We start from the raw sequence: 25,341 nt of genomic DNA on the forward strand, positions 1-25,341 counted from the left end.
GTCATCTTGCAGTGAACAAACAATGAAGTCTGCTTATCAAGCTTCAAGTTGGAGAATGTCAATCTGTGCAATGAAATTTTTATTGCCTCGAAGTTTCATCAAATGTTTGGAATTTTGTAAAAGTTATATTTCACTGTTTGTGAGAGTAAATTCAACACAGACAAATGGACATCTCCGATGACAGCATTCAAAGACAAAATTACAATGGAATGTAAAGCAGATAAAAACAAAGAAAATAAAATCATAAAAATTCAAGCAAAATTTGATACACATTACATTTCAGTTTTTTTTTGAACACCATACACTGATAATCAATTACAAATGGATATGGATATTTTGAAAAATGAAAAAGAAAAGATGAAAGATGCTCGGACGCAGTGATGTGACTACGTCAAAGTGAATCAAATGGAATCAATGCATATATAATAGTGGCGCACCTCTGTGAAGCTCACCTGTCACATGAAAAGCAAATTCATAGCAGAACTAGTCCTGTAAATACAACTATAGATCTTTGTCGAAAAACATCATCTGACTTCTTACACTACGTGCTCACCTCCTCCTTTTCCTCCTCCTCCTCCTCCTCCTCGGTCAGCAAGCAAAGCAATCAAACTGCATTTCGCAGAAATTAAATTTATCACAACTGAAGAATTTGCAAACAGCAATTCGAATTCGTTGCGGCGACATATGCAACAAGTGCACATGTGCACACCGGGCAAACTAAACTATCTTCTAATAAAATGCAAACTTTGCTTAAGCTTCTTCTTCTTACAACACACAATTCATTTCCCTCTCTCGCTTTCTGAGGTGCTTTGTGAAGAGCCATCGAATGATATTTGATTGACATTCTCTTACACAATAGAAATAGCATTAAACGTTTTTAATGCTGACGTTGGACTACTAGCAACACAACGGCAACAACAACAACAACAACAAAGAAGCTATGAACATTTTACAGAGTGCATTTCTGTTTCATATATGTATGCATTAAGAGAATACTTACTTCTGCAATGTTACTTTGGCTGAGAAACTTGTCAACAAATTTAACTAATATTAATAACTCTAAAACTGACCAAATGACCAATTGAATGAATGAAATGACCAAAATACGTTTTGCAAGCTGTATTAAAAAATAAGTTTGATGTTCGTCAAAGAATAATCATCAAGATCAATATAAAGTCAGAGAATCTTTTCTTTATTACCTACTCTATCACTGTTGAAGTTGTGAACAGCAGTAATATATGAAATTCTCTCGATTACGAGCTCGTATTTGCAACTATTTTCAACCAAATAAACTTTTTTGGGTAAAATTCTTTTTATGCAAATAAATAATTCACTTTAAACCTCAACTGCAGAACATCTGTTGACTGATATTCTATTTTAAAATAAAAAATATAACGTAATTTTTATATATTAATTTTTGTTTGGAAAACTAACTAAATGATCGATATTATTGCAGAAATGCTTTTAAACATTTAAAACACATCTATTACACTTATTTATACGAAAGAGAGATGAAATGATATTTTCTTGTACGACAAAGAAATTATAGTAAATCATTTTTTCATTTTTTGAACAAATTTTTATCAAAATAGAATTTCAAATTGTAAAAATTACTTTGAATTTCTTTGTTCAATTTACTCGACACTTTTTCATGCCAGATCGAATCGATCTGTATTAATTACATCTTCATTATTTATTATTGTCTTTCATTTTGACAACTTCAACTTTTAATTAAAAAGCCGTATATTGCAATAAATGAAACATTTTACACACAATACACCTTTTCATCAGCATCGTAAGCTTCATCACAAGTATTGTTAACTATTGTAACTTTGACATATTTGCTTTGACCAAAGTTTGTCGTGTTGCGCTACGGATACTGGCATTTGTTTTAATCTTCCATTTGAAAATTATGCTATAAAGTTGCATGCCATTTTGTAGAACAAAAAGCAAAAGAAGAAAGGAAAAACGTAATTCCTAAACGTTATCCCGCTTTTCACTGCTTCAACAAATAAACTTTTTTTCAAAGTTGGCTTTTTCCTCATCTGTTCAAGCAGGTTGAACATATGGTTTAGCGCATTATTGCATTCTGAAATGATTAAAATGCTTTCTACTGATCAACTACAACTCGCACGGCAATCCGCGATGATTGAGCTCCCTCGTGCAGAGACATTCTTGCAATTTAAGAAAATTGAAGAACAAAAAAGCATCTACGTATTATTTCCATTTCACATTTCTTCAACGATGTTCAACACTGCATTTTTTGAATACATTGATTTGTTCACAAATTCATGAATTATTTTTATTTTATTCTTTTTTTTAAATAATTTTCGTACTGAAAAAATGATGATGATAAAAAAATTAAGGTAATTATTTGAGCATTTTGAACAAACAGTTTCAACAACAAATACATATAACAAGTATGATTATAGATGAGTGAAAGAAGAAACGCACGATGAAATGTAAAATGATCTGATTGATGCTTTATTGTAATAGTTTACCAGTTCTAATAATAAATTGAAATTGCTATTGAAAATAATCCATTTTATTTTGAAGCTGACAAGAAATCAACTGGAAAAATTGAGCTGTTGAAAGTCTAATTGAAAATTTATCTGATAAATCACAGATTAACATGAAATTTTAAAAAAATTTGAATTTTTTACTATTCTGTAAAAGCACTCATTATTCTCCTTCATCTGTATTAAAAATGCTATTAAATAGTTTAAAATTCACTTCCTTGTGACATAAAATTATAAAAATACTTTCTCCAATATGAAATAATAAGCTACTTAGTATACTGGCTTAGGGCCGTTTAAAATTCTCAGCAGTCTGTTAACAGCTTCATTTTAAAGTTGATTCCACTAATCTCTGAAGCGCGTTATTTCCACATGAGAATTAGAAAGCATTTACAGCTTGTGCATCCAGTTAAGCATGTTTTCGTTCATTAGGCATTTTTTCTTTTGTTTGCTTCTTGTTAGTTTTTTTTTGAGAAAATGCAGCTTTGAAATGATGAAAAGGATTTTCAAACGTGAAAAGTTCAATTTTTACCAATTCCAAGTTTAGCTTGGATAATTGGAATGAAAATAATTATGACTGAATTTCTTTTTTTTTGAAAATTAAATTATCTTAATTAAAGATAAATAACTGAGTGATAATATTAAAAATTATGGTGCAATAATGAATTGTCACAGAGGGATGAAAAAAGAGTGAACGAATTTCAGCTTATTAAAAAAAAAATAGACATTTTGATATAGTTGAAAAATGAAATGAAAAATTATTTTTTGTTTTAAAGTGTCATTGTGAACAAATTTAAACTTGAAGGGGTAGTAGTAGAAGAAGAAGAAGATGTTGTCTACCTGTGGAAAGTATAGATGATGGAAAATTATAAAGCCAACCAACGGAAGCTTTGGAACATGGAATTTTTATCAGATGTCGATGGTTTCTTCTTCGTTTTTTTCGTCTTCTTTGGAAGCAGCTTTCTCTGACCGATGAATAAAAAGCAAAAGAAAGAGAAAATGGTTGTCAAGGGCGCGTGATGAGCAGAGAAACACTGATCGCCTCTTTGCAACGCTTGGCAAGTTTGCTTTGCGTGAAAAGCTTCGGCCAGTGTCACATTAGCCAAACCAGTACGATCACATTGGAGTGGCGTTTTCAATATTTACTTTCGCTTAATCACAATATTGGCGCTGGTTTATCACAACGGGAAGTTTTGGACCGGCGGAGTGCGTCTGACGTCGATTGAACTTTTAGCAAAAGTTCAGCTCAGAAAAACACTGCTGCATCACAAAATTGACGTAGCTGCTTTCCAATGCAAATGAATAATCACAAGCTTGAAACAAAGCATGTAAGCAAGTAACAGCACAAAGAACAAGAAGCAAAAATAATATATATATTCAACTATTTGTATAAATCAAAAACACAACTTAGCACACCTTATGCGATCAGTTTGTTGTTGGCTCTCAGTGTGGGAAAAGCTGCATATAAAGCTGAGCTAATATGCTAGGCGAAAACTGGGCGGAAGCAGAGCGTAGAATGCAGGAACTGAAGCACAGGTGAAAACTGAGAGGCCAGTATCGATTTCGTCAACGAAGGTGACGCACGCGTGCAGCGTGGACAGCGGTTTTGAAAGCGTCGCAACGCAAAGCGCTTATTTTATTTTATTTTTTTACTTTCTACCTGAGCTATTAAATACCATGGCTATTGTCGTTTCCATTGCTGTCTTTATGCACGCAATGAATAAATATGAATAACAGACATCTAAATATCTAAGCCTCATAATCGCTGACTTCCATACAATTCGCTCACTCTCTTTCTTTCTTCGACTCTTGGAGCTCTTAATTTTAAATTTCCTATGAAATCTACATACTTTTTGTCAACGTTGTTTTGTGCTTTCTTTTTCTTAAATTGATTCAAATATTTTTCCGTCTTACTCCCTCTTCCCACAACCAAGAAAAAAAAATATATTCTTTTATCATTGATGACAACATGCATCATGACCATCATTATTTATTTGTTGATGAAGCCACCAAGCAAACAATCCAAGCATTGCTTGCAACATGAAATATTTGATAATCGAAAATGGAAAATATTTCAATACAAAAGCCTTTTTCATTTCAAAGCCTAAAGCATGAAAAGTGTCTTAAAATAAAATTCACTTCTTATTCACTTTTGCCCTGAGTATGCTTTGTATTAAAATCAATTATCATTGACAAATTTATTTCTTCATAACCACAACCGTGTACATTATTCATCAGTCATTCATTTACTTCAATTATTCACAAATGAAAAATAACTACTTTATGAAATATCCTCTTTTATTTTTTTTATTGCTTTGAAAATTGCAGCGTAAAATTCATTTCAAACATGGGCTATTTAATCAAATTAGCTTCATTTTAAAGAAATAACCAAGCACAAAAAGCACAGGTTTTTTAAAATACTTTTTCTTTTAATTCACAATCAGCAGTATCGTTTAAACTAATTTATTGAAGTAGATGATTTCAATAATTGAAATATTTCATTCATAATTTTCACTATATTACATTATTTATTAAAAATTTCACTTGGAAACAAGCTATAAAAGCAAATTCTAAAAAAATAGTGGTGCAATCTTGCTGATTCTTTGAACAAATTTACCACTAAAAAAGTGGATAAAATTTTCTAAAACCATGTAATATATGCAAGCAAATGCTGTTTCAATGCAATATTTTCATTGTTCACATTGTTCACATCACGATTGTTTTATGCATTTTTTTTTGTAATCTGCAAAACTTTCTTACGAAGGTAATGCAAAATTTCAAATGTAGGAATGTAATATTTTTTCTCTTAATTTTATTTTTACAATTTTACTCAACATTGCTTTACTCAGTTGCTCCAAATTTTCTTTTGCTATTTTCAAATTTTAAATTACAGAGTACCTGATTTTTGTAATAAATTTGCTGATATCTTTCAATTGTAAAAATAATAAATAAATTGCAAAATATATTAAAACCTTGAAATATTTTAAATTTGTGAATAAATTTACTCTAGAAATGAGGTGTGCATTAAACTCCTTTTGTGCAAAGCACATTATTTAAAATGATTATTGAAGTTAAAATAATTAAGAAATTTTTAAGGAATGATGCGCTCATTTCTTTTGATTATTTTTCTCATTGATTTCTATTTCTTAGTAATAAAAGCTACTAATTTCACTTATGATAAATATCGATAAATAGACTTGAATCATGCTTAGAGTATCAAAAATGTTCAATCACTTTACGACATAAATAATCTTCTCTTCTTGTTAGCAATGTTAGCACGCTCAGATTATTTACAGTGACATTAAAGTGATTAAAAACTTTAGATACGGTTTTTTCATTTAAATTGACTGAATTTGTTTGTAAACAAGCAATATCAAATACTTTATCTTCTCGAATAACGCGCTATAACTGTAGTTATCTGCAATTTGAACAAAACCAATATTAAAACTAAATAATAGCCTGCTAATTTACAAGCTTGTTTAACAAACATTTTTGAAATTCACATTATCATTTCGTTGATGTAGAAAATATGACTTCTTTTATTTTTATTTACCAAGTTCAGTAGAGAATTCCCTCTCTTTTAATTTTTGAAAATATTTTAAAGTTGGAAATGTTAAACTTTTATTGACCAATAAATACAGCAGCATTTATTTAACAGCATACATAACATTGCAGCAATTTAAATCTCTGATTAAGTTCTTTTTATTTATGAGCTTTTCAATTTCATGGAAATTTTTTAAAAAATGCAAATGAAAATGTTACAAGTATAGAAAAGTTAAAAATGAAACAAAAATTGCGCTTATTCAAAATTTTTTATGCAACATAATAGAACAGGGTTAATGGAAATTATTTTTTAATTCAATCTAAATTGAGCAAATTTCTGAGATAAAATTTAAATTTATGTTAACTGTTTTACAACATTGAAGACTCTATACTCAGGGCATTTCTGGACAAATACATGGTAAATAGCTACGGACTAGTATATATATACATGCATAACCGAGCTTAAAGCTTGCAAGCTATCTCGAAGGATAAACATTAATAGAGAAGTTGTTATTTAAAAAATGCCATGCTCGATAATTGTAGAAGATTGTAGAACAGCTTCAAAGCATCAGTTTCAAAACATTTAATTTTACATAATAGTACATCATGAAGAATTTTTATATTTGGCAGTTCTGGAAAAGAAATTACCAAACTGAAGAACAGGTTCGAACCTGAATAATAATCTTCTTCTGGTGCTTTCTCTGATCAACTTGGTCAAAGAGTGCAACTGTCACTTTTCTCATTCTTTGGTATTCATGTTGACAGAACACGTTTTCAAAATTTGCTATTTCACTTTTTTTTCAACGTAAAAGGCACACGTTACATTGAAGAAAAGAACAATGCAGGTTAGCATGCTTCAGGTTTTACATGCTTGGGATCATTTTGAATTGCAATTGTTAATCGACTCTCTGTCTCAGTAGAGGTTCTACAATTTTGCCTCGACGTGCTCAATGACCGTGTATTTCGCCTTGTAATGGAGGCAGATTTTGGCTTGCACAGCAAGCTATGCCATTGGTCAGTAAGCGTAAGAAATACAGGTAAAAAAATCAAAGCATGCAACAAACCTGAAATAATAACAAGAAAAACAGTTTTGAAAAAGGAAATGATCATGTATGAACCAAGATCGGCAAGAAGACTCACTCCAAGAAGAGTGCTCAGTGCCCCTTGCAGAATCGGCCATCCAAGTTGACCAAGCGAATAGCGGATTCGTTGAATTGGATCTGAGTGTGCATAGATTGAATATGAGAACGCAATATGAGCAGAAAAGTCAACGGAAAAGCCGATGCTCATAATAATTGTGATCATTGAAATTGTATCCATATTCAAACCCCAAAGTGTCATAAAGCCGATTACACCCATATCAATGGAAAAAATGGAAAATGTAACCCAGAGCGAGCATACTGCTTTTGGTATTAACAACAGAGCCAGTATAACCATACACATGATCCCATAAGCGCATTCTTGAACAATATTAGGTACAATTTCTAAATATTGATCAACATAATGCCACATTTTGTTGAACGACGTTATGTTGTATTCTGGATATTTTGATGCGATGTTTCGAAATTCGACCACCGTTTCTGTTTGAGCAATTGTATCGACGAAATCTTTGATGCCGATCATGAATCGAAAAGCAGTTATTTGAAAAGTGGAGTTAACTTCATCAACAGTCCAAACAAGATCCTCTTTGTAAGCACCATTCCCGGGCATGCTGAGAAAAAGTTTGACATAATCATAAAAAGATGCCTGTGGAATTTCATCCATTTGCACTTTTATGTTGAGCTCAAGAAATTTTTGAAAATCCAAAAGCCAACAGCTGATTCCTTCTTCACCGATTCCATGTTTGCTGAATGCAAATTCATGAATCACTTCAATAAGACGATCTCGATTGGCAGTGTCACTCAAATTTCCTGGATTGGCAACAACAATGGCAATTTGCATGCCATATTTCCAGAGGTATTTTTCTAAATTTCTGTAATGTTTCAGAGCGTAAGAACCGACCGGAAGAAGCCGTGCCGGTTCTAGACCTTCACGTATATACATACATCCGTAAGTGGAAACCGTTATGTAGGCGAAGAACAAAACGATCACCATTGCTTTGACACATGGGCGCATTAAAAATGGAGCATAATAGTCGGCAAAAAATCTAGTAAACAACTGAGTTTCATCGAACTTGCCGACTGCTCTTCCATTTCCAACAACGCTAGCAGGCAGTGCAATGCCGTTGACTTTCGTCGACACCGCTTGATCATTGTCAGTTTGTTTGGGCTTCAGTATAGGTTTCAAAAATGTTGAGATCGAAGAAGCGGTGAAAGCTAAATTTGAAAATTTACTACAAATTATACAAACAAGCACAATTTTGCTTACATATGACGGATTTTTTGCTTTCTAAATTGTTTTCAGGAAATTTCGACTCACGACGAGCTTCATAGATCAGTAATGCAAACAGCAGAGTCAACTGGAAAACAAAAGTCACCAATATTGCAGTACAAGTGTAAAGGCAGAATAGTTGCACGGCGGGAAAATTAGTAATGTAACCAACAGCAAAACTCAAAGCATCTGTAGCTACAGTCAAGAAGATTGATACAGACGCTTCGGACATTGCTTCCGCTACTCGATCTTCAGTTTTCGTCTTTCGATCAATTGAAGCAAGAGCAGAGATCATCAAGAAAGTATTGTCAATTCTGACAGCTAAAAATTATTTTAAATTAACCAATAATATGATAATTTCAACAAGAACGGTGAAAATGAATTTTCCCTTGTATCAAGGAAAAGAGATGATGTAAAGAAAAAGCTTACCAACAACAAGAAAAGGCATTACTACAACAACACGACTGAATGGAATACCAATGTAGGATAACAACCCAATTGCAGTTGAAACGCCCAATCCTGCACTAAATACTCCGGCAATGGCAACCAACGGGCTAAGGCTGGCGTAATGGAAGTGAAGTCGACCGTTGCGTATTGTTATGTGAAATGTGAAAACTGCGGAAAAAATCAACAACAATATAAAAGAGGGCGCAATTCGAGGTGCTAACACTTTGGCGTTTCGGTTCAGCTCCTGATCCAACACCTCGTCGTGGTACAAAGACAATTCGAGCAAAGGATTTTCATAAGAAAGGATATGATCTCGGAATTTGTTTTGCCACAGAAATTTCCGACGTTCGTCCAGCTGGTTCCAAACTCGTAACTGGTAGATCAACAGCCACGCCTCGGCTTGTTCAAGCCTTCCGCTGCTATTGTTCACCGTCACACCGCCGAGGGTCGATGCTACATAGATCACCTGATCGGATATGGATACTTTGGGATAGCTGAAATTCAAATGAGCCATATTTTTGAAGTAGAACTGTTTGAATATTTCAATCAGTGGATTGTCAAAACAAGAATGCTTCCATTGCAAGCAGAGATCATTGTAAGCGTAAGCTGTACCGTTGTCCGTGATCTGAAAATGATAATAATTTTCAATATTTATCATTTCTTTAATTCAATCAATATCCAAAATCATTGAACAATGAATTTCAAAAAACATTTTCAATTTTAAATTGCATCTCATATTTGAAATTTTCCTTTTCAAAGTAAAACATTTTACAATGCTAAGCTAAATTCTCGTTGTTATTTCAAAATTTTTTTTGTTGCTGCATCATTTTCAATAAATTCCATTAAAATGGAACACTTCTAAATATTTTCATGATTGAAATATTTTTTATGTTACAAAATATTCCCGAGGGTTGGCTCTTTTTTTCTTTTTTCAAAATTCAAATTATGAAAAATGTAAAATGTTCCAAAGGAAAGACCTTGTTTATTTATATGGTAGTCGAACTGTCATGGTTCCACAATTTGCAGTCCACCTGAAGAGAAAATAGGTTTTCAGATCAGTGTCAAATATATGCTATAAATCAAGAACCAGTCAGCTAAGCCAACAAACTTGACCTATTACTTTGTAAAGCAAGAAAAAAAATGGAATAAAAAAAGCAAAAATCACTTCAAACTAATTCAAAATTAATAGTTAAACTAAAGCTGATACAATGTGAAGCTGGTAAGCTGGAAACAATTACAACAACAGCCCACTTGATGCGTGGGTTCTAGTTTGTCCAACTGCTTCAGTTTTTTTGGATAGAAAGTGAAAATTTTTTTGAAAAACTTTATAAAGCTACATAAAACATCCATATTGAACTACAATATTTCCAATCATTGAATACTTGCCGCATCAAATGAAGATGTAAATGGACAATTGATTCTTTCTTAAAATTGTGTTCAATAAATGTTTGCACTAATTTCCAAAAGAAATAAAATAAAGTCGACTTCATTGTTGAACCGTTTTCTAAATTTTTGATGCCTCGGGCAAGAAAAAATTAGCCATTGAAAACGGTGTTGACAGTTTTGCAAACTGGTGTTCATTTTATAATATTTATTAAATAAAATAAATTTTCAATCCAACAGCTAACCTATCCTATTTGCATATCTATATACTTGTTGGATTAGAAAGAAATATATATATGCATAGATTATTATCCCAATGGACTGACAATTTAAATACAGTAACCAACTGATAAATGATACATTTAGAAAAATCCATCAATGTAAAATTCTATAAATAGATACAAAAAATAGTATACAGTAATGTAATTACGCTTACAATGCAAAATGAAATTAATTTTAACGTTAAAAATATATTACCATCTTTAATAAATGATATGCTTTTTATGGAAAATTTTCAAATGAAAACATATGCAGATGTATATAATAAATTAAATGACGCCATTAATTTGTTAAATGTGTGTTGTTTGTTACATGCTGTGATTATATCAATTCAGATTTAACCTACCGCATACATCTAAATATATATGTATTTTATTTTTACCCTATTCAAGTCACTTTTAAAAAGTAAAAAAAATTTAGCAAAATTATTTTCTGTTTAATTAAAAACAACATAAAAATCGAGTCTAAAATATCCTCAGGCTATTTCAATTCACTTGTTGATAACAGCTGCTGTAGGTAGTGAAGGAGTCTGTCATTTTTGATTTGTCAACTGCACAGCCTTTTGTTTACAGCTCATTTTAAAATCATTATTAAAAACAAACATTACAAAAATTCCATGTGGAATTCATTTGTGCAGAAAGAGGAAAGCGACAAGAGAAACGATTGCGTGACGTGATATGCATGCAACAAATTTTAAAGTCCTCACTCATGATTTTATCAAAGAAGTTTACACACTATTTAGCTTATAATCAAGCAAAAAGCGTGAATCTATAAGTAAAGACGATATTTATGAAAATGTTAAATTTTATCAAAATAATACTAATCACAACATGTATTATTAGTGGAATAAGCGTAAATGAAAAAATATGCAACAATATCTCGATAGTCACATTGGTTTGGTAGTGGTTATAAAGAAGATCCTCCTCAAAAGTAAAATTAACACTTTTTTTACAAATTCAATTCAATAATTGATTGATCAATCTTTGCGTTATTTATTTTTATTCATTGATGGTCATGCTGACAATAGTTAATGATATAATTGTACGTATAACAATAGACTTCAACCAGCCAGTCAATCAAATATAAAATAAGATCAAAGACCTGCGTCCATTTCTTCAATTTCCTTTTCTATCACCTCACATTAAGTGAAGTTGAGCGTAATTCTAGGTTTTATGTGCGTATTTTATTATAAAAAACCGAATTCTATCATTTGAATCATTAACTATGTAATATATAAATATATACATATAATGACTGAAGTGTGAAGACTTCTTCACGAAAGAAAGGAAAATAATTTTGTCAAAATAGATAAAAAAGAGAATTACTTACTTGAATATCTTCCATGACATAGCGATTTAATTCTTCGATTGCTAGCAGATATTTAGCTGTAAGCAAATTGCTACCGTTTTTGGATTTCACATACAGATGGCATTGTCCTTTGCCATTGAAAATTTTCGAAGGGGAGAACGAGTACTGTTTAGTAGTAGGCCAAAAGGATTCAAATACACGCTCCTCTTGCTTTGCCTGGCCGTTCAGCGGGGTATATAGATAAAGGGCGTTGTCATATTTGTTCAAAAAGAGCAAACCCGTAGACAAAGCAATACCAACAACTACCGGCACCACGACAAACCAAGCCGGATTTCGGTAGACAATTCGAGCGTAGCGTTCGGACAAACGGCGCAGGTTGGCTTCGAAAAATTCCATCGCCTACAAGACAAATTATCCCATACAATACGTGAAGCATATTATTATAATTATAATTATAATAATTATTTTATGCTTTTATTTCTGGATTACCACAATGACATGGATTTAAAATGATCAAAAGTACGAAGAATCTCACTTTCTGCTGCTAGCAAGCCGGTTTCCTTCCTGACTGCCACGTTCAATTGGAAATTTCCTTCAAGGCAAGTTGTACATTGCCTTGGTAGAATAAATATTTCTGGGACACTAGAAAACAGAACATCCAGTCAAAAGTTACTTTCAAATGTGCAGAACTTGTTGCTGTTAGCCTGCGTTGGAGAACTCTTGACGCGTCATTTAGGTTAAAGCAATTGTAAAACTTGTCGTATTTTATTTAAAAACAACAGAAAAGATGATGAATTAAACAAAATAAATATGCAATTGGCATCAATAAATGAAGCTTATTAATTAATATCAATATTCAATTGTCTACTGCTGTTGAATAGCCCCTGTTATTATTGTTGCATATTTTGTTGCTATAATTAAGCAATGAAGCAAATTATTAATTGGATATTGAAAACAAAATACTTTTAATAATTTCATCACTGTTCTTATCAATGAAAAGAATCACTTGAAATACATTGCTACTTTTTCGTTCCTTTTCACAAGCTGTAACTTCAAAAAAACTGATGTACAAGAAGTAATTGGAAAATAAAGTTGTTCACAAATTTCATTTTTAATAAACTACATTTCTTATGTTATTTCCATTTCCTAGTTATCTATTAATATACAACATAATTTTTTCTAGAAAACAATATGCTTTTTTATCTTGAACACTTGATTTTATAATACTGAAGCATTTGTAATTTTTTTATTTATGAAAAACCATTGAAAAAAATTTTAATTAAATTCTTTATTAATTAATGAAAAGAATAATTTAAATATCTTTACGATGATGCTCAGCTAAGAAACAGCTGTACACTTGTAAGCAACAAACAATCGGTAGACCAGTGAAGAAGATGAAGATAAGAAGAAGGTTCATTTCATTTGTGAACAATTTTTAAACTTAACTAGTACAGTTCATATCGGTATTATTTTCTTATTAAAGTGTAAAACTGAAGTTCATTAAATAAGTTTAAATTAATTGCAGCGTATTTTTTAATGACAATACTTACAATCTTCCCACTCTCCTTTAAGCTGTTAATAATAATAAAAAATACAAACCAATGTAAGAATTTCCATTTACAAAGAATATGCTTTAACGGCGTTAATTAACTATTGTTCTGCATCATTGCAACAAGTATACAATTTAATTATGTTCCTTTTTTTATTTCTCCATGTTGTAAATGTCATCTAAAACACACGGTTGCAAACCATAATATACACATACACACACACACACGTATATATACGGACATAAGCATATACACATTTTCAGTAATGAAAGGCGGGATTTTTTGGAAAAGGAACTATTTTCATTGCGTTTCAAATATATTATATTCTTCTTCTCCCGTTTGCTTTGGTGGTATTTTTTGAAAAAATTTCCCTTATGATCATTTAATGAATTGATGAAATAGTTCAAAGCAGATTCAAGGATAAACCGTTGCATGCAGTAAACATTGCAAAGGTCAACGGTATTTTAATAGAGCAGAATCAAAACAATGACCTGCATTTTCTATTCATACTGTGAGAATAAAAGTTTTAAGCCTCGCTTTGCTCAGACCGCCCGCCCGCCGAAATAAAATCCCCATTTTCGAATTGATCATCCTGTTGACGTGCCTATTTATCGGTTATTGATTTACATAGAACAAAACTACTGAGCAACAGTAAACAAATACTTCACCACCGCATAATATTGTGTACATGAAATTATTTTTCGTGACAAAGCAAAAAACACTGTTAAATACAACTTGAAGAAGTATCGTAATTTCTAAGAGGACAATTTTCTGCTTCATTTCTGCTTTAAACTCTCATTTATTCAGTAAAATAATTGTATATGACCATTTGAAAAGAAAAAAATATTCTTTTTGAATATTCGTTTCGCATATTCTTTTTGAAGGTTATGAATGAAAAGAATGAAAAAAATTCACAATCACAACTTACTATCATTATTAATCATATGAAAAGTCTTTCACTTCATGAATGACGTGTCTTAAGTATTTTAAAATGTATTGAACATAACTGAAAACCCATAAGAAATAATTTCCAATCAATCAGTACCGTCGGAGAAGCAATTACTTCCCACACAACACACATCAACCAAAGCATTTTACACTAAATTAATCAAATGATACAAATGTGATATATTTCTTTTTTTTAATTGAATTTACATTTCACATTTTAAAAAATATAAAATAAACTGAGTTGTGCACTGAAATAAAATTTAATTGTACATTCAGCTGAAAATTCAGGTTAACTGACTCTTTGAATGCAATTTAAAGCTTAAATTAACATTTAAAGATTATTAAAAAATATTATGAGAAACTGAATTCCTGTCTATGATTAAAAAAAATCTTCATTCCTGTGCATTTTTGACAATGAACATTATTATTATTATCATTATTACGACATAAATGTGTCATAAAATAGTGCATTCATAAAAATAGAGGTTCAAATACCAATGTGAACTAATATAGTGTACAAGGGTTTACATGCTTTTTTTATGCGATGGTTATAACTGCGTCAGCTAAATAACAAAAAATACTATATCAGATTAGAAATAAATTTTAAAAAACATCATAAATTACGTTCTGCGTGAATGTCGTTAAGAATGACTTGATTTTAAATGACAGCTTTCTGGGTCTCTTAAGCACCATATGCTATGTGACGACATGTTTAAATTAATTGCTTTTCTTCATTTATCTTCATATTTGCTCATTGCATATCTAGTTGTGCCATAATGCAATATGATCATAATTAATTTGATAAAGATTACTTTTAATAAATCATATAAAATCAAAATAAACGATTTCAAAAGGAGAATATAATTTTTTTATTGACAATAAATAATGAAATACGAAATATTTCTCCTTGTTCATGTAACATGTGGAAATTTCTGAAATGTCGCATTTCATTGAAACTCAGATGATTTTCAAAATTTCTATATCCCTCCAAATTAAATTCATTTCAATGTAATTTTGTGTTCAAAGATTTCCTAATTCATTAAAATAATCTAATAAAAATAAAATACCGTTCAAACATTAAAAAACAGCTACATAAGGATCATTTCAACTCAAAGTACTATATGTTTCATAAATAAGAAACATTCGAATGAAATGAATATAAGACAGTTTCATAAACAAAATTTGCATTTTAAATTGCAATACAAACCAGATGTGATAATTTACATCTTCGATTAAAGTGTACCTGTCATTTAAGAATACTCATCTTAATTAATACTAAATTCTGAAATATTAATCGTAAAGAATGGAAAGCATAACACTTTTCATGCTATAAAATATGGATGGATCTGTGAAAAGCACTGTATTACTAACAGATGAAAATTTAAAAATTTAGTTCTTGAAAATGAAAGTAAATTAATGTATTACAACAACAATGGCGACAGCTGAATATTCTTACTATAATAATAGCTATAATAGCTGAATAATATTCACTAATTATTTATTGAAATAATTTATTTGAAACATATTCTTAACATGATACCGAGTGGTAAACCTTGACTTTGCACAACAAAACAATCAGAAATCATGCAAATGTTCAAATAAATAAATAAATAAATAAGCATATATAAGATTTTTAAATCACTTATTTCATAAACGTATTTTGAATGTGCTTTTACCAATTTTTCAATTTGTTCACCATAACGACAATGCTTAATAGAACTGTCAAACGATAAAACCAGAAAAGTTTAGTTGAAAATATCACATGAAGCTGCATTTATGAAAAGAATATGCAATTGAATATAATAACAATAAATTCATATTTATAAAAAGATAAATAAATATAATTCATACTTTTTTAATGATGCTTAACAAATATTTGCAAATAACCGTAACGTTTGGTATCGCATGCAACGGTAACGCTGAATTTTAATGAAATAAAGCTGGACAGATTCCCAAAGTTCGGAATGCCGTAGTGTCGTTTGAAAGTTGCTTCTGGTGAAAAATTAGGTTGACCGAATGTCACTTTTCCTCCCACGCAAAGGTGCAGTCACTCTGATAGGCAAAAATTAGAACAATATGACAAATAAATTCCTTGATACATAAAGAAACAATATCTGTAGCATTGCATAATATATTTCAAAAAAAATTCCCAATTACAATTTTGCTATATTAATTTAGAAAATGGCATTTTTAATAATTCAAAAAGATATTTGAAATTTTTCATATTATCAATGCTATTTTTTTATATAAATTAATATGGATAAAAAATCATGCAAGCTTTATCATGATAAAAAATGCAAATAGTAAAATGTTATATTCATCATTTTGTCACATATGAAAGTATTTTTAATGAATCTTTCAACATTTTAAATTATTACAGTGATACAGATAAATCAAGAATTAATTGAAACTAATTTTTTATACGAAACAGATCGTCAAGGAACGTTAGACTTTTTTAATTGACCATAATTTTTTGTTTTGAAATTTTTCCTATAATTTACTCAAGCAGTTCATTGAAATTCTTTATATTTTCTTAAAAATTCTAATATTAAACTCATATGAACATGGCAAAAAATTTTTGGTTCTATAACTTTACTACTGTTTTGGACATCATTTTATGTAAAAAGACTAAGCACACATTATTCTAACGTTTAAAATATAATTTAGTTTCTATGTTTAAAAATAATAATCAAAATTAATTCAAGGCAAACAACATATAAACAGTATACCTAAAATAAAGTATCATGGCAGAATAAAGATGAAATTTTTAAGTACAAACCGTCAAAATGTAAAAAAACAAACAAATGATCATAACTTATTAGCGTATTTTACGCTCATTTCACGTTTATTGCAGTTACTTTCAAACACAAGCTCACGAGCAAAATATTAGTTTTGGAATGATAAATTCAAACCTCAAACATGCTCGTTCTGACATACTATTGTAATTATTTCATAAAATTCGAAAATATGCAATTTACTGCCCATTCGCGTCAAAAAATATGATCACCGCATAATAAATTCAAATGTGCTCTACATCTTCAAACGATATAATATTAAAAAAATATTAATGTTTTTCTGGTGTTTTCCCTTCTTTCTTCATTTTTTCTAAATAAGGATCCTCGGTTTCATACCCAATACCCGGAAGCGCATTATAATATGGATTGTGGAACCAAGTTCGAAGACCATCACCATAAGGAAGACGCTAAAATAAAATACAAACAATTCACTTCTAAATGCATGTTTTTCAAACAGTTAATCTAATATAAATGTATGCATATGCCACCAAATTTTCAAACACTAGATTAAAAAATTTGTTCATCGTTTAACAATTATATAATTATAAAGGAATAGATAAAATATTTTAAATAAAAAATGCAAAATAGCATGAAATCTCTCTCATTAAAACAACTTTTATGTACCGATGCACATATATCACATAAATAATTACTTTGTTTTAACTAAATATTAAATGCAAACAATAAAATAAAAATAAAACAAAAATCTGCGCCATTTTTTTAGATTTATTATTATAAGAAAATAAGAATCAAAATATCGCACCTTCATGCTGCGGTGACCGTACAAATGATCGTATTCAATAAATTCCGGCCTAGGATGATTTTTGTGCTCAGTTTCGATTTTGTAACTCTGATAACCAAAGTAAGCAATCAGTGGCCCCGATAAAGCTATAATTGCTTTAGAGATTTTCACTTCCAATGCTGAAATAAAAATTGAAGATAATATAACAAAGAAAAAATACAAATCACAAAGTCAACTTGGAGTATGTGGTCCCAGTGGTGACCTTCCACTATGTGCGTATTGTTTAATAATATTAGAAAGATGAGCAGCCATCTGACGATTCTGACCAAATAGATTCATCTTGCAAAATGAACAAAAACAACAGCTCCGTAATATTACAGTACGTTTATCTAGAATGCAAGTTCTATTGCACTGCAATTAATTTACAATGCTTATGAACTTTTCATATATTACAAAAAAATGATTTTTTAAATTCTTGATTAAAAAAACTATAATTATTTTGATAAAAAATAAGGTTCTGCAGTTACAACTGGAAATAAATTTACTAATTTTTTATTTTAATGTTTCATGAAGCAAGCATGTTTTATTAGATCTTTTTTTGTTATTTTATAAGATTTTTGGACAATTTTAGCCTTAAATATTATTATACTATGCCATCACATTCATTTAAAAGATTGGCAGTAAAAAACAGAATTTCTTTCATCTTGCTCCAGATTTAAAGCATTTATTTGAGTACTTGTAAGCATTAAACGTTCACTTTTTTCTGCATAATCAAAGTAATTTTTGATAATAAACTGCCCCAAAATACTTGCAAGGCAGTACAATAGTTGTTTTTGCTTTAGTTAGCACAATTCTGAAGAGAAAATTTATAACAAATGAATTTGTATTTCTTTTTTCAAATAAAATTAGCAAACTTCAGAAATAAGCAAATACAATATAATAAAATGTAGATCCACTAATGAACCCAGATTAAAAAATTAACTGCTTCCAAGAAAGTTTCATAATGTTACGTATAAATAAGATTATTAAAATTTGTACTCAATAGAAAAATTTTTTTTTGATAAACTTCAGCCTAATGAAGTTACTGATATGAATCAAATAACCATTAAATAAAACCTCTGAAGGATTTAGAATCTCAAAATTGAGCAAGAAAAAAAATCAAAGTTTATCGACAATTACATTCCATCATATGCAGGTCCACCACCTCCTTCTGGCGTTACCCAATTTATATTTTGGGTTGGATCTTTGATGTCGCAGGTTTTGCAATGGATACAATTCTGAGCGTTGATTTGCAAACGTTTGCCATTGCCGCTTTCCACATATTCATAAACGCCTCAAAATTTTAATTATCGAAACAAACAATTTAAATAAAACTTCAAAAAATTTAAAGCAAATTTTCACCTGCCGGACAAAAACGTGATTCTGGACCGTCGTATATGGGCAAATTAACACGCTGCGGTACATCGTCATTCAACAAAGTCAAATGAGCAGGCTGATCGTGGTTGTGATTGGTTCCAGTAAGAGCTACGGAACTGAGCAAGTCGAACGTTATAACGTCGTCCGGAGTTGGGTAAATAATTTTTCGACACTCTTTTGATGGTTTCAACATTTGGCAGTCGGCAGCTAGAAAAAATTATTGCTTCAATATGAATATTAACTACAGAATGAATAAGTAAGCGAAAATTCACATTTATATGAAAACGTCCACGGTTCTAAACCACGACCAAACATGTACACCAAGCCAGAATAAAGCAGTCCACCGTATAAGCCAAGCTTGCTGCGAAAAGAGGGACGGATGTTGCGAACTGATTTCAAATCTCTCCAAATGTGAGAATTTTTCACCTTTTTCTCGTATTCTTCTAACAGAATGCCTAATAATAAAAAATTCATTCCTTATATAATTTGATAAAATAAATTTTGTGGTTTTTCAAAAAAATACCATTCTTTTGAAATGATTTTTCTTGGAAAATTTCTTGGAAAAGAGCCTCAGCTGCTAATATTCCACTTTTCATTGACAAATGGACGCCTTTCAGTGCAGCTGGATTTAAAAATCCCGCTGTACAACCGATCAAACATCCGCCGGGGAAGATAAATTTCGGAATACTCTTAAACAGCACAAAATACAGAATATAAATGATAATTATAATTTAAAATAAAGTATTACAAAATAGAAAATGAAAAAGAAAAGAAAACGACCAACCTGAAAGCCACCTTCGTTCAAAGCCCTCGCTCCGTAGCCCAAACGTTTACCACCTTCCAAATGTCGACGAACTGCCGGATGAGTTTTGAATCGTTGAAGTTCCTGATATGGATTTAAATATGTATTTTTGTAGTCCAGAGCAACGACAATTCCCAGTGAGCACAAAGGCTGTCCATTGTCGTCCAAATGATACAAAAATGTACCACCGTAATGATCATATTTCTGATAAAAAGAGTTGCAAAATTATAACAATTCCACTAGACAAGCAAAAAATTATACCAGTGGCCAACCGATGCCGTGCTCAACATATCCAGATCTATGCTTGGATGGATCCAATGCCCACAGTTCCTTAAGCCCGATACCAAAAGTCATTACATCAGCATTTTTACGTAAATCGAATTTCTTTGATATCATTTTGGTCAAATGGCCTCGACAGCCTTCAGCAAATATGGTAAACTTTGAGTGAAGTTCCATACCGCGTTCAAAATTTGGCTGAAATTTAGATTTTTATTAAACATAAAAAAATTTCCAAATAATTCCACTATTCTTATAGAGACAAATATCAAAATTAATTATCAAAAATGATAAAGCACTATCTTTATAACATTACAAAGAAATAATTTTGAATAAAACTTTTCTCTATAGGCAGTAATAAAATAAACAGCAAATGTGAAAAGTTACAAAAAATTATTTCTTCAATACTAATGATAAAAAAATTAAAAACATTTACTGTTATTACAAAATCTGAGCTGATCTAAGCAGACTTAATGCAAGCTTTCACCTTCGGAGACCCGTCTTTTGCTATACCAACATCATTGGTGGCAATGCCACAGACATTTCCGCTGTCGTCATACAAAACCTATTGCTTGAAAAGAGAATAATTTAAAAACATTCACTGATCTCATTTTTACTTCAGCAGCTGCATATCCCGGATATATTTCCACGCCCAGTTCTTCAGCCATCTCGCCGAGCCAACGAACCAAATGACCAAGACGAACAATGTAATTGCCTTTATTGCTAAGCGGTATGCCTGGAAGCATTGGCATTGGGATGCGTCTGTTTTCCGTGTAAAAAACGAAACTCTCCTTTGTCACTTTTTGAAAAACAGGAGCCTTAATTATCAATAATAAATACAAATACAGTAAGCAACAAAAAAAAATCTTTTATGGAAACCTTCATCTCTTTCCAATTTGGAAACAGTTCTTCCAGAGCTGACGTTTTGATTACGGCACCAGAAAGGGTATGTGCACCTGAATGTGGAGAACGATTTGAAAACAAAGATATTCACAATTAACAGCTATTTACCAATGTAAGGACCCTTTTCCACAAGACAGACTCGAAGATCTTTTCCATTTTGCTGACAAAGCTGCTTCAATTTAATTGCCGCTGACAAACCAGCAGGCCCTCCTCCAACAATTACAACATCACTTTCGTCAGAAATACGATTCATATCGATACCTGCAATTTATATCCAATGTTGTATTAATTTTTCTTTTTTCTTAAATTAAATTTAATAATAACAATTTCAACCTTTCCACCGACTATCCGAATCCCGTTTGACAACGCTGTAATGGGTTGTAATTGTCGCACATTTCGAAGAATACGTTGCACAAAACCGAGAAAGTGACTTACTCAAAGTTGTGATGGGATTCATTTTCGTCACGCAACTAGAGTGATGAATATGATAATTTAAAACGAACAAGTTGAATTAATTTGCAAATAATATCACATCATGCTAAAAGTTGAAATAAATAAATATAATGATATTTAAAAATTAATACGATTAACAAAAACTGCTACTGTTCATAGCTTTAAATATACATTAGTACTTCAATATTCAGCTGGAAATTAAGTTACAACAACTTTTAACTATTTAACAAGCAACTCGGAATTTTTAAATTACTAAATATAGCAATGATTTGTAATTTCTTAACTTATACAGTAATGTTAAATGAAGGACAATTTGTAAAAAATAAATACAAGCAAAATTTGAAACATTATTTTACAGTTCTGCGTAATTCAATCAATAATAAGTGTTCAAACATATACTTTCCCAAAAATTTATTTCAATAATGGAAAAATAAGCTGTTTATATTTCAATTTACAAATGTTACATAGAAACGTTTAAATGTTTTGTCATATTCATGCATTGGAATAAAGTTAATGAACCTTTCACCCAATAAAGGACGAATAAAAATAAAATAAAATTTGTAATTTTTCATCAATAATTACATAAAAATCAACACAAATTATGAAATTGAATTTACTGTTCAACAGCTATTTGTCATTGTTTGTATCAACAAAGTTTGTACATATGTCACAAGAGACTGTCAAGTATAAGTTAAAAATTTAACATTATTACTCGATTGCGCGTATATTGTATTATTTTAATTTATCTTATTTTCCGATGCAATTTGGTAATTTGTAAAATTAATAAGAAAATGAAACGACACGATGCATAATTTCATCTTCAATGAAATCATCAGCAATCAATGAAACTGCAGCTGAACTTATAAATCAACACAACGATGTTCAGCTGTTGAATAACAAATTCACAAAAAGCTAAGTCACAAAAAATGAGAATTTTCAAGTCATAATGGCTGCTTGGATTTCTGAAACATGAGCGTACAAATGATTATCCACCTTTTTCTCTTCACCGTCTACAGACATGATGACGTTGCCTTCGTCGGCAGGTTGCATGCAAAATGCGACGACAGGTATAACCTGAAATTTGTGCATGAATGACATCTCAAATAGTGTAACAATTAGACTGTATATTTCATCTCATTCCAGCTCATTTCACTTGCAAATGGATGAAAAAAGCAAGCTTTATTAAGCTTTGGAAAAATTTTTTCTCGATCAAAATTACGATTCGACAAGCGGTGAAAAACGAGAAATAAATATTTACCTTCACAAATGGGAACGTCAAATGATCACCGGTTTTCAAGTTCCACAAAAATTTAAATACGTTCCATTTCGAAGCATCCTTGCCCAACATGTAAGTCAAATAGATGGAATGATCGTTCAGAGAGGCGACTGGCATGAACAGTGTATTTTCAGATATGTGACTCAAATAGGAGGCGTGGACAAACAGAAATTCGTCATCGATACAACGCCATTTGGCCATTGATTTCGGATTGAATTTGCATTTTTCACAGTGCAATGAAACAACATCTTGCTCATCAACCCTGTCGTCAAAAAGTGATTGATACGCGTGAAATTGAAGTCGAAGCAACATTGTACAAAGTAAATATTTTTACTCGACACCATTATCATGACAATCGTCACCACCATCAACATCATCTCCATATGGCAAATAGTACAGCTTTCCTCTGCACGTTTTCGGATGCACAATTTTGAAAAGAGCTTCAACTGTAAAACGACTCCTACCAAAAATATAACGAAATCGTTCGCTTTGTAAATCTAAAATAATATCATTTATACCAAAAAAAAAATAATAATTATCACTTCTTATCCACGTTACCAATGTCTGCGATCATGCCCCAACTGACAGACATAAATGAATAACAACTGAACAAATTTGAAGTTACATGTATCAACTTGAGTCGATGAGGAGCACCATTTACCACAGCATTCAACGCAGCATCAAACAATTCTTTCTTATTCATCTTACTGCAAATTCAATTTAAATATTTATCATTGAAAACAATCCATTTAGAATAATAAAATTATAATTACTGGGTAGGCAAAGAAAACGCAGATGCAGCAAGTGCATTGCCAGATCCACAAGGCAAAACGGCAATTGGCAACTGCAGTGCTTCATCCCAATCACTACGTGTTATGAGGCCATTTAAAATCTCAAGTACAACTGACAACTTAATATTAATCAAATAAAATTTGTCTTATAAAATGCTCACCTCATGTATAATTCCATCACCTCCAACAATCAGCAATTTTTCGTATTTTGAAATGTTCAAGTATTTGCATTTTTTTTCAGTTTCATCATCTTTCCCTAAAATGTAATTATTATTCTAGCTTTAAATACATGACTTCAATGAATTTTAACTTTATATACTGTGAAAAATTAGAATACTTCAATTAATTTCAATAAAAACAAAATTGATTATAAAAAAATTTAATACAATGCCAACTGGTCCAAAAAACAAAATAATAAATTGGGCTATTCAATTTCAGAAAACAAAGTAGTGGTAAATTTCAATTTACTTTTCCATATCCTTACATGATGCATTTTGCCCATTGATGCAGTTTCATTTTAAATATTTTCACAACATTTACTATAAATAATACATATCTACAACAAAATTAATTTTGTTCGATGAAATTTATTTTGTAATATCTTCATTTCAACAGTCTAAACATTTTCAAAATTTAATCGCCACTCCTTACACTTCTTCTACTTTTTCAGGTTTTCCATCAATGAAAAAATTAATATTCTTGGCTACAGTTGCATCTTTCCTTAAAATATAATATTGTTAAAATATTAAAAGTTTCAAATGAGAAAATTATCATAATTCACAGATTATATAGAGTAATAAATGTTTAAAATTTTTCAAATGTTTCAAACTTCAATGTTTGTATAGAAATAAATGATAGCAATATTAAAAGAATTGTTTATTACGCAGCTTGTGTGACTTGCCCAAATCAAACTAGGATCAATAACAATCAAGTGATATAAATTCACTGTGAAATCGAGCAAATTTTCAAACGTCAAGCAAATATTTCATTCTTTCTTCAAAAATAATCCATGCAAAACTGAATAAGAATAATTTCAACTGTCACAACATTCTCATTCAAGTTTGTCGTTCGTTAAAATTTAACAGTGCTATTTTGTAGGTTTTAACAACTACAGCTTATCATTACAAAACAAGTTTTTAATTTATGCATCTGAATGAATATAAAATTAGGCCAAAATGAATTCTGATCAAATTATGATAACAGGAATATATGATTTAAAGTAAAAAAAATATATATTTAAAATATAAATGAAAACAAAGTTTAAAACTGTATTTACATCTATTAACAGATTGGATAAAATTGATAATAATTAACAAAATAATTTTATATTGAAAAAAATAATAAATAATAAAAAAATTCATACCTGTGATAAAAATTTCAGGTGTCATTCCAGCTTTTTCTATTACTGGGAGAACTTTGCGTTGAAAAACACTATGAGCATGGCCGGTTCCAGAAGCAGGATTGACAAAAACTGCTACGTTATGTGAATTTCTCTCAGCTGTTTCATTCATCTCTGGGCTATCAACAACAAGCTTTAACAAGG

General features: G+C 30.6%; 3 protein-coding genes across 3 annotated transcripts; all 3 read right to left on the minus strand.

The window, feature by feature from the left end:
- Window positions 1-6,905: 6,905 nt before the first annotated feature.
- Window positions 6,906-12,242, minus strand: Tsp_01463 (patched family protein). The gene is made up of 5 exons (XM_003377265.1): window positions 11,868-12,242; window positions 8,859-9,501; window positions 8,478-8,750; window positions 7,178-8,374; window positions 6,906-7,123 (listed from the first exon to the last, which is right to left on the minus strand). Exons 1-5 carry the CDS (start codon window positions 12,240-12,242, stop codon window positions 6,906-6,908), a joined length of 2,706 nt encoding a protein of 901 aa, XP_003377313.1.
- A 5,166-nt stretch (window positions 12,243-17,408) lies between these two features.
- Window positions 17,409-21,735, minus strand: Tsp_01462 (electron-transferring-flavoprotein dehydrogenase). The gene is made up of 15 exons (XM_003377266.1): window positions 21,612-21,735; window positions 21,387-21,539; window positions 21,255-21,331; window positions 20,993-21,193; window positions 20,863-20,940; window positions 20,361-20,573; window positions 20,082-20,303; window positions 19,821-19,986; window positions 19,540-19,752; window positions 19,283-19,504; window positions 19,061-19,214; window positions 18,677-18,734; window positions 18,118-18,292; window positions 17,903-18,060; window positions 17,409-17,546 (listed from the first exon to the last, which is right to left on the minus strand). Exons 1-15 carry the CDS (start codon window positions 21,733-21,735, stop codon window positions 17,409-17,411), a joined length of 2,352 nt encoding a protein of 783 aa, XP_003377314.1.
- Window positions 21,736-22,667: 932 nt separating this feature from the next.
- Window positions 22,668-25,309, minus strand: Tsp_01461 (putative diacylglycerol kinase catalytic domain protein). The gene is made up of 7 exons (XM_003377267.1): window positions 25,162-25,309; window positions 23,960-24,054; window positions 23,781-23,917; window positions 23,566-23,714; window positions 23,342-23,504; window positions 22,990-23,269; window positions 22,668-22,805 (listed from the first exon to the last, which is right to left on the minus strand). Exons 1-7 carry the CDS (start codon window positions 25,307-25,309, stop codon window positions 22,668-22,670), a joined length of 1,110 nt encoding a protein of 369 aa, XP_003377315.1.
- Between the last annotated feature and the right edge of the window lie 32 nt (window positions 25,310-25,341).

The sequence above is a fragment of the Trichinella spiralis genome (assembly GCF_000181795.1).
Source record: "Trichinella spiralis strain ISS 195 chromosome Unknown Scfld4, whole genome shotgun sequence".
NCBI classification, from domain to species: Eukaryota; Metazoa; Nematoda; class Enoplea; order Trichinellida; family Trichinellidae; genus Trichinella; species Trichinella spiralis.

Coding starts and splice junctions, on each gene's coding strand:
- Tsp_01463 (XM_003377265.1), bottom strand. CDS start 12,242: ATGGAATTTTTCGAAGCCAACCTGCGCCGTTTGTCCGAACGCTACGCT. Junction 8,375..8,477: donor ACTGATCTATGAAGCTCGTC/GTGAGTCGAAAT, acceptor TTTCAAATTTAG/CTTTCACCGCTTCTTCGATC. Junction 7,124..7,177: donor GAGTCTTCTTGCCGATCTTG/GTTCATACATGA, acceptor TTATTATTTCAG/GTTTGTTGCATGCTTTGATT.
- Tsp_01462 (XM_003377266.1), bottom strand. CDS start 21,735: ATGAATCCCATCACAACTTTGAGTAAGTCACTTTCTCGGTTTTGTGCA. Junction 21,540..21,611: donor TTCGGATAGTCGGTGGAAAG/GTTGAAATTGTT, acceptor TATAAATTGCAG/GTATCGATATGAATCGTATT. Junction 19,505..19,539: donor GCTTACTTATTCATTCTGTA/GTTAATATTCAT, acceptor AATTTTTTCTAG/CTGCCGACTGCCAAATGTTG.
- Tsp_01461 (XM_003377267.1), bottom strand. CDS start 25,309: ATGAATGAAACAGCTGAGAGAAATTCACATAACGTAGCAGTTTTTGTC. Junction 23,918..23,959: donor GTGATGGAATTATACATGAG/GTGAGCATTTTA, acceptor ATTAATATTAAG/TTGTCAGTTGTACTTGAGAT. Junction 23,715..23,780: donor GCGTTTTCTTTGCCTACCCA/GTAATTATAATT, acceptor TTGAATTTGCAG/TAAGATGAATAAGAAAGAAT.